At 33.8% G+C, this 14,440-nt stretch overlaps 3 protein-coding genes across 4 annotated transcripts in view; all 3 read left to right on the forward strand.

The window, feature by feature from the left end:
• LOC106106228 (lopap) lies at positions 1-5,385 on the forward strand. Its single transcript, XM_013286777.1, has 5 exons — positions 1-254; positions 2,744-2,852; positions 2,951-3,097; positions 4,279-4,450; positions 4,928-5,385. Exons 1-5 carry the CDS (start codon positions 132-134, stop codon positions 5,070-5,072), a joined length of 696 nt encoding a protein of 231 aa, XP_013142231.1. The 5' UTR covers positions 1-131; the 3' UTR covers positions 5,073-5,385.
• Positions 5,386-6,199: 814 nt separating this feature from the next.
• LOC106106238 lies at positions 6,200-7,898 on the forward strand. Its single transcript, XM_013286788.1, has 3 exons — positions 6,200-6,597; positions 6,919-7,105; positions 7,575-7,898. Exons 1-3 carry the CDS (start codon positions 6,529-6,531, stop codon positions 7,751-7,753), a joined length of 435 nt encoding a protein of 144 aa, XP_013142242.1. The 5' UTR covers positions 6,200-6,528; the 3' UTR covers positions 7,754-7,898.
• Positions 7,899-10,036: 2,138 nt separating this feature from the next.
• LOC106106326 (anosmin-1) overlaps positions 10,037-14,440 on the forward strand; it is an 8,297-nt gene continuing 3,893 nt past the window's right edge. The window contains exons 1-4 of one of the 2 annotated variants that reach the window (XM_013286900.1): positions 10,037-10,229; positions 10,905-11,119; positions 12,771-12,957; positions 13,223-13,421. In XM_013286900.1, coding sequence (XP_013142354.1) covers positions 10,970-11,119; positions 12,771-12,957; positions 13,223-13,421 — 536 coding nt within the window. In that variant the 5' untranslated portion in view covers positions 10,037-10,229; positions 10,905-10,969. Of the gene's footprint in view, positions 10,230-10,719; positions 10,801-10,904; positions 11,120-12,770; positions 12,958-13,222; positions 13,422-14,440 lie in introns of those variants that run through there. The other variant, XM_013286899.1, reaches the window with a different exon arrangement.

A 14,440-nucleotide genomic window follows, 5' to 3' on the forward strand; every position in this document is an offset into this window, starting at 1 on the left:
AGTCTCACTTTATTCCTCGAATGAGTAATACGTTTTGAAGTTACAAACTATTTTTTAAAATACCGTCAATTTTACCGTAACAAAATAGAAGATTAAAAAAATAGTTGTTGAGTAAGAGTTTATAGGGAATTATGGCAAAAATAGTGTTTTTGTTCGGTATTTTAGTTATTTCATTCCACGTTGCTTTTGCAAGGATTGTGAATAAGAGAAAATGTCCTGAAGTACGCGCTGTTCCGCATTTCGATTTGTCACAGGTAAGTTTTTGTTTATAAATCCTACGAACTAATAATATTGCAAAAGCTTAAATGAACGGATGTTTCTTAGAGTGTACAAACCGCTCATCGGATCTCGATGAAGATATTGATTATATTCTGAAAGAACAAATAGTTGGATTGCTTTTGCTTTTGTAACTCACCGCGTACGAATTCGCGGGCGAAATCTAGTGAATTATAAAATAAAACTGTAATATATTTAACTTTACCCATTTTAAATTAAAAAATAGATATTTAGAAATTTTAAAAGCATAAAGTTATTTTAAAGATTATAAAAATAAACAGACTAGCGATATAACTATTGAATTAAATTATAGATTTTTCTAGAACTAGCAATAAAAATGCTAACATATTTACCTCATGTTTCGCTATATTATAATAACCAGTAAAAGTTTTAGATTTTATTTCTATCGAAAATATGAAAGTAAATTAGAAATATGCAAAAATTACAATCATATCTAGATGACACGTTCTTTTAAATGTTGAATAATGTTTTAAATTAACATAATAAAATGAGTAACGAATTAACCGAGGACTTACACTGCAAAACACTTGTATTAAAAGAAAACATTGTCTCTCTTTGGTTCTATGAGGATGAGAAGGACGACAATATGTTTTTAGACAAGTTTTATGTAGTGTAAATTGACGTAGAATATTTAAAACTGTTGCAAGCGAGCTTTGAGCGTAGGTGGCGGATATTTGATAACGATTGTATAAAATGTTACTTGTGTGGACAAACTGACAAGAGAATATTTAACTAAACATAAATACTTTTTTGTTCAGTCTTTTTTTTATATTTGTTAAGCTAGCGCTTGACCACGACCCCACCTGGAGGAAGTAACGATGCTGTCGAAGGTGGTACGCGCTAGGTTTTTAGGTAGCTGTTTACTCTCCTTTTGAAGTCTTTTATTAATAGAGAGAATATTGTTTGTTAAAAACGTCATTTCAGTGGTAGACATAGTAATTAAGTGCAAATTAACTAATCGGATGTTTGCCCTAATTTAATTTATTTACTAAATAATACTAAAACAAATAAATAGTTTTGTATACGACCATTACAAGTCATTAATCACTTGTAATAAGTTTCCGACAGTAGCGTCATCCATAGGTTCTAATTTTCAATCTTGACCATCCCAATTTCCACTTAAACAAGTAAATATTTAACACGGCCGTGGGACTCATTCTTATTTTTAATATGGTAATTAAAAATAATTATCAGTAATTCTATAAAAATGTAGAGAAAGTTTTATCTTCACACTACGTTTCTTTCATTTACTTTCATCTATTTTTAGATTAATATCGTAAATGTCAAAAACCTACAATTTTATTTATGAATGCGTTGACATGGTCACATGCTATAAATTCAACAACTAATTGACACAGTTTGCAAATCTTAAATGTAGTGCAAAAAGTGTCTTATGTCGCTTATTTTAGGGTAACTATACCCTTATCACGTGTGTAAACTCCGCTCATACAAATATTTTTATAGCATACATCTCCCGGCAACCGAAAACGCGTGGATTATTCCTAACAATTACCCCGCTCTGTCCCCACAGATGAGAATTACAAGTTTCATCCGTCCCACCTTTTGCGACGGATTGACTGTTAGGACTTATTTTGTTTCTTAACGGTTCCGTCTGTCACATTATTGGTGATAGTGGGACTAAAAGGTGGAACGGATGAAACTTTTTATTCTCATCTGTTCCCGCGTGGGGACAGAGCGGCGTGACGGTTGGGAATAATCCCAACGCGTGTGCGTTCCTCTAGTGTTACCAATATCCGTGGCCATCATATCAACTAACTTTAAGTGTTCCGCATTATATTTTCCCTCTATAAAAACGGCACCTACTTGTTTCTACTGTTTCCATTAATAATATCTAAGTTATTAATTACATCTTTGTAGAAAACTTTGTATCCGGGTTTTCACTTTTAAATTCAGCACAAGTGAGTTAAAAATGTCTATTGTAAGTCACAGTATTGATTTGAAACAACAATAGTGTGGGTCTTTCAAATTGACAGCTCAATAAAATCATTTGCATACATTATTATATCACAATAGAACTATGGTTAAACCGATATGCTTCGAAGCTAATGTTAACCGATATACTGATACGCGGTACGTTTTCACTTTCAATTAGCTAGAGTTATGAATATATTACAATAGTAAATACATCGGATAATGTTTGCATAGATTTTTATCTTTAACTTGCTGTTTTAAATTATATTTAAATACAATAATAGAGACATTAGCAAGTGCAGTTTGTATCTTACGAATTTGTAATTTTGTTTTTTTTTAACTGTTTATTGAGATGGAATATTTTATGTTTTAGTAATTTTGGGTCAGCCTATGATAACATCCATACTATCTACGTGTTAGGTGACACCTACAAAAATAGTCTTAGCAATATTTCATTTCTAAAAATATTAGGCGCATATAAATAAATATTCAACTTTGTCTTCGACATTTTCAGATGCTGGGAGATTGGTACGTGGTGGAGTATTACGCCAGTGCTGAGGAAGCTCTTTCATATAGCTGTATGAGAGCAGTACTCACTGAAGATGATCATGTTCAAACTGCAGGTTAATTGTCTCTTTTAAGATCTGCCAAAATGTTGACGCGCGTGTGTTTAGATTGTTGTGTTTAAATAATTAATAACGATTGTAATCCCTCTTTTCAGATGGGTCAGTGGAATGGACGCCGGGCGTGACTATGAACTTCACATATCGGTTCGCGGACGACCCTCTCGGAGAGAACTTGCTCGGGAACATAACGTGGCGAGTTGATTTGAACGAGCCCGCGCACTGGACTCATTCTGAACTCACATGTAAGCAGATAAAGGTCTAAATTCATGGGGTCTCACTAAACAATGCTTCGGAGACGTTAGTTTTCGTTTGTTAAATTGCAAATCCAATATTAATTGCAGTGTTAAGAAATATTAACTAGGTCCTTTACGCAGTATTTACTATTTGTACGAGTGATTTCTGTATGATATTATATTGCCCTTCTTGATTAATTTTTTAATCTGTCCAACAGACTTTTTTACTTATCATTCATGAAACTAGTAAGATAATACTTTAGTAAGTGATTGTAATTTTTAATACGTTTATCTCAATGCAATTTTTACAATGAATTACATTACACTGACTTATTTTGATTACTTTTTTGCTAGTTAGTATTCCCATTGCTACAATATAGGCTTTCCTAAATTCCGACGGTAGCGAAAAAAGCATGAATTGGATGTGAGGCAAACACGCCTTGCCTAATGGCTCGCCCATTCTTAATACACTAGAGGAAATATATTTCCTTTATACAATCGATTTCAATTACGATAAAAAAATGTCTTACATTACGCACCTGATTGATACAAAGTGGGTGGAGGACGGGGTGTTCATGTAATGCGATAATGTTTTAGCTTGTAGTTTTTGAAACTAGTTTTAATATATTGTACAATTATTTATGTCTTAAGTATTGGTTACTTTGATATATGCTTAACTTAAGTAACTAAAGCTACACGGCCGTTTTGTTACGTATTTAATTTTCAAAACCACTTTAAAAATAAAATTGATTAGTTTAGATAAGACTCCTATTAGAAGTAGTCGTTGTTGGACTAGACAGGCGTGAAACGGGAGCAATTCCGCGTTTCATCTGATGAGTGTGGTGCCGGAGGCCTAATTTTAGGCCCCTTTCCGTTCCACCCTTTTCTTACAAGGAAAGGTTTGGATGGAAAAGTGGCTTTGACGGTGGAGGGGACGCATAGGAAGGGGAAATATCCATTTTAAGTGCGTCTCCTCCTTCGCCGATTTAGGGTAGGCAACGCATCTGCAATTGCGAATGTCTATGGGTAGCGGTCGCTTCGCCATTTTGGCGGATTTAGGTCGCAGTTTGCTCGTTTGCCACCTTATTGTATAAAAAAAATTTTTAGGAACTTTATATACTTAGACTTAGGAACTTAGATACTTATATACTTTAGAACATTAATTGTATAACATTTCTTATTCCTCATAGATGATGGCATTTACAACACATACGTACTGGATACGGAGTACAAAACCTGGGCGTTGTTACTGCATTGCGCGGAGCAGAGAGAGGGCGCGCGGTACTTGAGTGCATTTGTTTTGTCCAGAAAGACAACTCTGCCTAAGAATGTGATGGCATACTTAAGGGATAAACTTCCAAGGTAATTATATTGTTATTTCGATAATAGAGAAAACAAAAGAATGTTCTAAGCAACATAGTAGTGTATATTAAATTTAGTTAAGAAAATAGAAGATAGGGAAAGAGAACTATACTTTTTTGACTAGAAAATTTTAACCTATACTTATTTCCACAAATCTATATAAGTAAATCATACTTCTGATTGTATCGATCTTATTATATGAATATTATAAATGCGAAAGTTTAGATGGATGGATGGATAGATGTTTATTAGAGTTTTAAACCTAAACGAATTAACGGATCTCGATGAAATTTGGCATAGATATAGAATATAATCTGGAAGACATAGGCCACTCATTTTTTAAAAATTCTATTCGGACCGAGTCACGGGCGGAAGCTAGTATAAAAAAAAATGTGAGCGAAATATTTTAAATAAACCAGGACATTCTACTTTCATGTGTTGACTGATGTATTCTAATGAGAAACGTTCATTTTTCAGATATGACGTGGATATAAAATACGTGTTCCCTATACCACACAATGAGTGTTCGTCGACTCCGGCTAAATACAACTATTCACCGATACTAGTAGAGGCTGGTAGCAAGACTATAAAACGACCCGGAATTGCTTACAATACTAATTAAATGTTTATAAATATTATTCAACTGTGATTGTAAAGTTGCGGTCGTATTCAGAAACATAAATTATAAGATTTTTTTCACAATATTCATTTAATTCAAGTCTTTGAGTGTTTATTACAATTTTAAACGCGATAATTGATGTAATTAAGTACATACGTATTTTGCTTGTTTTCTAAAATGATTGAATGCTATTAAAACGTATATGTGTGAAAATAGAATAAAATAATTGTATTTCAAATTGTAAGATGTTGAATTCATATTTCAGATCAATGTAAATATTTTTTTATATGGAGTATACATAATGAGATAATTTTTATTCTCTCTCTCTTCTTTTCCTATGTCCACAGTACGCCGCCAGCTCGCTCTGTCTTAGGCTATGCGTTTTGTCTCGGACCATGACAGGTCGATTGGCTTCAATTTATTATGCACGTTATTAAATAGCGACAAAAATATTATCATTTCATTTAAAATTCATGGATTATTACTAAATCAACAATATCGCATTTTTTTAAGCATACGTAATCAATATTAAAATAACTTGGATGATCTTTCTTACAAGTTAACAAAGTGACAAATCATACCATAAAATGTGTTAAGAACCTTGCTGTTATATGGTTAGTTTACAAGAAAATTTGCATAAGTACATTTTTATACCAAATTACAATTCATATTTCAAAACTAACATTAAGTGGAAACAATATGTAGTGTGTTCAAGAATTCATAGCTCAGGGACATTGTTCTTTAGAATAATTAGTATTCCGAAGACCGTACGTCTGCATCCTATACAATGAGACACAAGTCTGTTACACACACGTATGAGTTGACATTCAAAGTTGACCGTGTCCAAACACTGCAGAACTACAATGCACAAGTAACATTAAATATCTTCAAGTAAACAAACGCCTGTTCCACATTATAATTTCTAACAAACAATTGAAGGACTTTTGTCAAAGATTAAAAGATCGCTAGAATTTAAGTTAGGTATTAAGGGACGATTATTTGAAACACTGAACAATAATGAGTAAGTATTTGCGGATATAATTAAATTAAATCCAATGTTGGTTTGTTTAAATATTCGCTTTTAATTAAGTAATAACGTTTAAATCTTTTAGCACTAGCCTTGATAGTCATAGTATCTGAGGTTAACCAAAATCTCACCGAAACTTATTTTAGATTCACTGTGTTGGTTGGAAAAACGTAAAAACATTTTTGGGTAGATTTATATTTTATTCGATAGAAGCAGAACCAATGAGGAAATCAACCAGAAGGCTTTAAAATATAAATGTGTACCTACTTCTCTGATCAGATATTAATGTCCATTTTTGTTAACAATCCTTTCTGAAGAACTTATAGTCTTTGACAAAGCACCTATTGGTAATTCGTCCAGCTTGCGTAAAGGCAGCGTTATTATAAGTATGAAAGGAACTGCCTGAATGGTTTTCATATTACAACAACAAACATGAGTGTTGTGAGGACGTGCTTATACTTGCTGGTGTTATTAGTGAATTTTAACCATGCAGTGGGCAAGGTTTGTGATTATTTGACATATTGTCATAATTTATAGTCACCATATAGAAGTTTCACATTATCAAATCTTAGCGCAGCCATTTTTAAATAACGCAATGTCATTTTAGTTGTTCACAAACTAGTTGGTACCTTAACTGGACTATGCCTTCCAATTCTAGTTCCAAATGGTATTCTCGAATGACATCATATCTTACTCCTTGTTTATACTTATCCTATTTATCTTTTAACTATAAAGATCTTAAATAAGGTGATGCCTTTGTTAACATTTCTTTAACTTCTGGAGTTTTCTAGAATTTGATCTTCAATTTTAAATATTATCTAGCCAATGTTCGGCGGTTTGTTCTGGTGTGACATGTTCTGCGATGATGACTATGATGACGTGAGCACAACGACGAGCACCAGCACAGAGGATATGTTTGACTTCTTCGATGTCTGCGCCGGCTGCCCTACGGCAAGACCTTCCACGAGAAGACCGATAAACAACTTCCCTCCTCTAAACTTTGAAATACGTAAGTCCACCGAATTTTCGACCTGAACTCTTCCTTAAATTTTCAATTTTGTTGTGCCTTGATCACAAATTACACTTTTCGTTGCTTGATGCTTGCTTTATCTGAAGCCTTCGTCTTAGAATGTCTCGGAATTAAAATTTATTTGCTGAACAAAAGGCTTCCTTTAACAAGCCATCTCCGCTTTCGCATTATTCCTGAATATCCAAGCCATGGTAGGACTTTCCATTCTATTAACATGGCTTTTTATCTTTGATCTGAATTAATTTATTCAGATTTCAGGATTGATATTTATCTATGGACTAGGTGTTGCTCGGGACTTCGCCCGCGTGAAATTAAAAAAAAATTACTCACAGATCCTTTGTAACAGTGAATGAATTTTTAAACTCTGCCCAGTAGTTTTTGAATTAATTCAATACATAAAAAAATACAAATATTAGTATAGATAATTACGTTTTAAATTTATTTCCAGCACCAAACACCGGCATGGGTGTTACTGTATCCAACAGGAATGGTTCGTGGTTTATGAATCTGAATCCCTGGGCGTCACGTAACAGTACACCGTTACCCGCAGCTCCTACTGGTGCCGCCGCCACTACAGCGGGCGGTGGTGGAACTACTACCGTTGCTACTACTACTGCTAAGAAGTAATAGTTATAACAACATTAAATCGCCAAAGCCATTTAGAAAGTAGACCTATGTATAGGTATACAGATTAAGTAACCTCCGTAAAGATGAAGCCTCATTGACGTAAACACAGTAATACGACAAAATTGACATCCCTATCAATCACTTTGAAAAAACAGAGATAACAATTATTGTCGTATTTAAAACGGCTTCAGTATAACTCATAGACCTATTTTTGAATACCTCACCCTGTCTTCATTTGAATCATCTTGTTTAGGTTAGTATGTGAACCTATACTAAGATTTTTATCTATGGCAGTATTTTTATTATAAGTTATTTGTGACACCAGTCATGACAGCAAAGATTTATGATTATTGTTAATGAAAAAAATAAAAACAATAAAAATATCGTATAATCTTTAGATGTTTAATTGATTTTTTCCTGCTTCGAGTACAAACATTTCCCTCTATAGCTTATTATAGATTATGTAAAGTGGCATAACAGGTTTTTGTCCTCTACATAACTACCATACGTCATCTCAGTCATCACTCCCTTTTTGATGATATCTCCGTTCACTCAATCCATCCATCTCTTTCTAGGTCTACCTGTACCGCTGTACCTCCACACTCATAACTAACGTTCTCCTTGTTACATGACATTCATACCTCCTCAAAACAACTATACCAAGCTAACCTTTTACTCTTTTCTTTCTCTCCCACTGGAGCTACTCTCAAACTTCCTCTATATGTGTACGTGTGTTTAAAGTATTTTGAACGTATACTTTAATGTATTTGTCCCTAACATTCATTTGTTTCGCATGTCTCACATATCTAAGTGAGTTTTGCAACCGAATGCGCTGAAACCAGACCACCTCACACGAACTGTGACGGATATATCGAGTTACATCGTGCATTGTAAACACACTTTATCGTTATTCCTATGCACATAATATGAAAGTGAACATAAAACATTAAAACAGTATGACTTTAAAATAACTTGTAAATTAGCCCACTGTCGATAGAAATTTCTAATTTTTTTCTAAGAACATTAGTAGATTTTTATTAATTTACTAATATTTTCTTTAATTATTCCAACTAAGCTCTATGCTTATGCTAGAATACGGTTCACAATAGTTGAATGGCGGGATTCGAATTCTCGACCGCAAGATCGGTAGTCCCTACCCCAAACCATTAGGCTATTGGCTCTTAAAACAAAGTATGGATAAACTGTCATTGCTGTCCAGCATACAATTATAGTGTCTATGTAATCAGTACGTAATGCCTAGTTGAAAATCTACAGGTGATACTCCCCGTATAAAATGTTATATTAAAACACGAAACGTTTGTACCATAAAGTTAGCAATGTATACATTTTAACTGCTTAAATTCGTTAGTGAAAATATCCTTAAATGAAGAACATGATTACAATAATTTACGTCAAATTAAGTCTCACATCAATTCCAGGAACAATTATAAAAATATTCACACTCACATTGCGAATAAAAAGCGACAAGTAAGGTTAACAAAACAGACAAGATGGCACAAAGAGGCTAAGGATTCAATGACCGGTTGATTGCTGCGTCGGATGCCCTTCGAGAGCTTAATTAATGTGCCACTTGCTGTCCGCACAAATTAAATCTATCCCTATTGACTTATTGCATATCTTGCACTTTACCCCTTTTGAATCCATGATTGTTTTCTTTTTTACAGTAACATGTAATATTCTCATAGTAGTCATCATTTCTGGAGATTTTACGCATGAGTTCTAAATTCTGAATACCCCATCTTCATTCAACTGTCGTGTAGATGTAATAGACTATTCCTGTAAATTATATGAATCTTGGGTTTCAACAAAAACAGTACAATCTTCACTTGAGTACCATTATTCTACTGTTATATAACACTCCAAAAGGAAATGAATATAGTAGACCTGCGAGTACCGCTAAATAGGACAGTTATTGGATTTTTATAACATCAAATTTAAATTAGTTAATTTTGTCGTTTATGGATTACCTACTTTATAATGTCTATAAAATCCATTATCAAGCTTCCACCGATTGAAAAATTAATTAATTAAGAGCACTAGCAATTAAATACTTTCTCCTATAATAATGCGCAGGCGCAGCAAGAATGCAACGCTAGTAAACAGTTGAAAAGCGTACACATCGAATGCAACAGGAAGACGGCGTTCATTTTTTAATTAGGAAACAGTCCGGGTAAAAGCAACCTTCCGTCCATACAAGTGAAGCATCGACAATGTCTAATGAAGCCAAGGCACGAATAGTTAGCGATGCGCGCAGGCATGCAAGTGGTCAGTATTCAGTATTACCGCGCATGTCACATCGGACACACGTCCACACTTCCTCAAGTTTTTGTTTATTTCCCGTCTAAGCTCGCGGGGTCAATGACATCCTTGTCAAAATGTTAAGTTCCAAAGTTTACTTTGATTTTAATTTAATGGGAAACAAATGATTGACATTAAGTGTTTTTTTCATGACAACGTAAGTGATCTTGTGCTTTTATTGATTTTTTTCAGTAAATATTCATATATAAGATAATGTTAAATATTTTTATTTCTGTCCAACTATTGTGTGATGTTTCTGATTGAACCGATGCAATCAATAGAAGCAATCGATCCTTTGAGAATAGATTAAACTGCGCAACGGAAAACACCGCTGCTGGATTTCAAGTTTCAAGTTAATTCTATGTTAATTAAGTGTCTGAAACATCAAGCTCAAGATTTTCAAAAAAACTATTATCTTGATAAATTAATCAAATCCTCATCAATTGTTTTAATCGTAATCAATTCATAGACAATAGTTAACTGGGAATATAAATTCTAACCATGGTATGAAAAAACTAGAAGAAAATCTCTCTTGTTACAAAATTCTACAAAAAATGTTGACAAAATCTGTCCTAGTGAATTAGGAATCACTTAGAACATATAATATTAATTTCCTTTTATAGATACCGCAGATCACCCAATAATATTTCTTGCATCAATGAACTCGTAAAACAATAATTTGTAACATAGGCCCGCCTACAGACGATTCGACTTTAATAGCTTCACAAGTAATCACCACAAATATTATGCCAAGTCGTTTGTAAGATTTGCATTATTTCACAAAGGATTTATTACCATTTATTAAGTATTGAATAACTATTATTTTTTACAGGCTACAGAAAAACATAACTCAGAAACTTATAATTTGAAATATCATAAAATTTTACGACTATCAACATGAGAGCTAAGATTATTTTAGTATTATTATGCCTTACTCCGATGATTCTATCAAAAGTTAGAAGATATTCAAGGTTGCAAACGGATCCGTTATCAAAGACGAGGTGTGATTTAGTTTGCTACGATGCAAGAAAGGAAGATAAGGTTCAGGTAAAATTATAAATAATCTTTGTCGTATTACTTTACCCTACTCCTGTAGGGTTGGTGTAACAAGTTTTCGTCCTCCAAAAACTCTATCATATGTCATCTCAGTCATCACTTCCTTCTTGATCATGTCACCTTTCATGCAATCCATCATCTCTTTCCTTAAACCTTTAATTTCCGGGATTTTTAAAGGTTGGCATTTCATAATCCTGCACCTTAATGATTTTAATATAGGAAATCACTTAGTTATGCCCAAATTTCTCTGTAAAATGATTTCTTCTTCTGAATTGAGGAAGTTTGATTTGCAACGTATCTTTGAAACTCGAGATGCACTAACTAAAATCGAAAAATTTGATAAGTGCATTTCGAGAAATGCGAAAAGAAAAATTTAATATCTCAAATCATTTGTCTTGTAAGAAAAAATCATATATAAAGTAGAAATAAGGTATTGCTACAGGTAACCAATCATAATTGTAGGAAACAGAACAGAGAGATCAGAGACTAAATCGACTCTTTCCTGCCTTCTGATGTCCATAAAGGAGGATTTCATCATGAGTGAAATGTGTTCAAGTTGATTATGACCAAGTTAATTACTACACAAAATTGTATGAGCCCTTACAATTCAATGTCTCAATAAACAGAACAGTAAAGAATTAAATGTTTTTGCAAGTCTATGTGAATGTAGACAAAACACCAAAGAAATAAGTGGGTTATGAATCATCAAGTTAACAATTCATTTCAAACTCGATATACAAACGCTAATTAAGTTAGTCAAATGAAACCGAAGTAACGGACGCGTATGAATGACTCCTTGTATTTCAATCATACAATCTAAACATCTTAAATGGTAAAGTCTTTGTTGCAACTTCGTTAAAAGGGTATGGTTCAATTGGAAGTCTTATTATTATATCATGATATTATTGCATTTCTCTAAAGAGTTGTAAATGATAAGCATGCAAGGAATTTCAAGGAAATAGATCCAAATAATTCTTTGTATGCTTTTGGGCCTCCCTTTGGACAGATTAGCTCAATAAGAAACACCCAATTACAACAAAATTAAAATTATAAACATTAAATTTGTTAACCATTCACGTTTTTCTGAATTTAATCAATCCGCTCTCTTGATATATTAAAAATATTGTATAACAAAATACACTCAAAAAATTGTATTATGATAACGGTTGAGTATGACACAACAATAATATTATCTCTACTTAGTCGTTTTACAATGATCCTGGTAATTTGTCTTGCAATAGTAAAATAAACGATTACTAGGCATTTTTAATACCAATTGGTAAGCATATTAACGAGACAACATAAAGGTTTTCAAGTATCCACTAGATGTGAGGACGTCATATTGAGAATATTCTTAGAAGAGCACTTTGCGTATACATTTAGTTAAAATACTCATAGAAAACAGTCCTCTACTCTACTCGAAATTGGAAAAACATTCATTTGGGGAAAGGGACCATAAACTACAAGCTACCAACATCAAGGAAGCAAAGTTACCATGGTTGTCATTTGTGCATTTGAATTATGACAATTGAAAATTTTCATAGATCTCATAACCAAAATAAAGTCTTTATAATTTCATGCGGATGAAGCCGCACGGGAACAGCTAGTGTGAAACACATGTGATGATTGAGTCTTTTTTCAGTGTCGCTCAACATGTCGATCACAAGAGAGGAAGCCAGGCACGTGTCCGAGCACAGACCATCCTCGTTGGGTGGCTTCCTGCATAGAGGCGTGCAACAGTGACGCGCAGTGTGACGGCATCGAGCGATGCTGTAGACATGGCTGCAGCTCTACTTGCAGCGAACCAATTGATCTCCTTACATTAGCAGGTATCATTAGCATTCTGTTCATATGGTCTTAGGGACCACCGTAGGAGAAAGGCACTTATTATTTATGCTTGCTTCGTAATCTATGTCTACAATAAAAGATTCAAGTTCAAATTTTAACGCTACACGACACTATAAGGCTTTTAGGTTATTGCTTAACGATATTTAAGTACTTCTGATTTTCTTTATTGCCACAAATTGATGATATGTTATTGCCGACTAGTCAGTCAAAATTCTGTCGATTTTCCAATTCTGTTTCTTTTCGTAGGACTCCCTGCTTTACCAACTCTGAATGAAATAAAAGAAAGACGTCGTTCGGTAATCATTCAATGGACTGACGGTGTGGGTGACGCGGCGCGCACGGTGCCAGGCAGAGTCCTCTATCTGCTGGAGGAACAACATCACTTAGGACCCAAGTACGAGGAGGCAGGCCTCGGCGACTGGAACCTTCTAATGAGAACTAATAAGTTAGTATTCACCAAGTTTAACAGTAGGTAGAGGCTCGCCCGCTGCAATACCACGACCACACAGAATACAGGTGTGAAGTGAAAGCAATTACACGTTTCGTCGGATAACTGTGGTGCCGAATGCCTAATTTTGGTCCCTTTGGGGAGCTAATACCATTAATATTTTCAGAAAACTGCAATATATCGCTGAATCTTAGATAATCTATAGTTTTCCATTACATTCATGCGTTGCGTTCTACGCATGTGACATGACGTTGTTATGCTTCTCTGTTTTGTTAACGCAAGGTCACACAAGACTACCTCTGTACACCATTCTCTTATAGTCTTAGATTGCCTTTATTATTAAAGTCATCGACCTGATTACCTCAATAGGTTTAATTCGATAAAAAATGTCTTTGATTGATCGATTACTTCATTATCTAATCTACTTGACGTCTGCGATTATTGTCAACGGTTATTTTTAATTAAAAACGTATGAAAACATTAATTATAATCTTAATGTTCCCACTCGCAGTACTAATTAGTTTTTTTTGTTAATTTCTCTGATTACCGTGTCAAGCTTGTCACTATTGATTACGAGTAGTTTAAAAAAAAACTTTTCATTCTGTCGAATGCGAAATACAAACAATCGATAAGCTAAGTTAACAAAAACATCGATAAACGTTTCGATTGCAAGATCCGGTATTGTCAATCCCAAGTCATTTAAACCCGGAGCCAAATAGGAACGAACATCTGTTGTAGCTTGTGTACCAAAATATTCATATAACTATAGCTCTTTGTTTCGATATGGATCGGGTGTAAAAACATTTGACAGCTCTAATTAAATAGACGCTGCGGATTGTATCGCCTTCTAATAAATACTTCGCCGTGTTGGAAAAAGTGAAATCTTTCATGATATTTCGTCTGTATTTTGAAGTTAAATTGGACATTATCTTCAGCTATTTTAAATATGTAGCTATAATTCCTTAATTAGTTAATCTCTAAATCAATTGTTAAAATATTTCTTTATCGATATTCTT

Source organism: Papilio polytes, unplaced genomic scaffold (genome assembly GCF_000836215.1).
Source record: "Papilio polytes unplaced genomic scaffold, Ppol_1.0 DF822289.1, whole genome shotgun sequence".
Taxonomy (NCBI): Eukaryota; Metazoa; Arthropoda; class Insecta; order Lepidoptera; family Papilionidae; genus Papilio; species Papilio polytes.

What these genes read in the sequence shown, in the direction of transcription:
- LOC106106228 (XM_013286777.1), top strand. Translation starts at nt 132, where the DNA reads ATGGCAAAAATAGTGTTTTTGTTCGGTATTTTAGTTATTTCATTCCAC. An exon ending in CGCATTTCGATTTGTCACAG is followed by an intron (nt 255 to 2,743) that starts GTAAGTTTTTGT and finishes CGACATTTTCAG; the next exon opens with ATGCTGGGAGATTGGTACGT. An exon ending in TGATCATGTTCAAACTGCAG is followed by an intron (nt 2,853 to 2,950) that starts GTTAATTGTCTC and finishes CCCTCTTTTCAG; the next exon opens with ATGGGTCAGTGGAATGGACG.
- LOC106106238 (XM_013286788.1), top strand. Translation starts at nt 6,529, where the DNA reads ATGAGTGTTGTGAGGACGTGCTTATACTTGCTGGTGTTATTAGTGAAT. An exon ending in TTAACCATGCAGTGGGCAAG is followed by an intron (nt 6,598 to 6,918) that starts GTTTGTGATTAT and finishes AATATTATCTAG; the next exon opens with CCAATGTTCGGCGGTTTGTT. An exon ending in TCCTCTAAACTTTGAAATAC is followed by an intron (nt 7,106 to 7,574) that starts GTAAGTCCACCG and finishes ATTTATTTCCAG; the next exon opens with CACCAAACACCGGCATGGGT.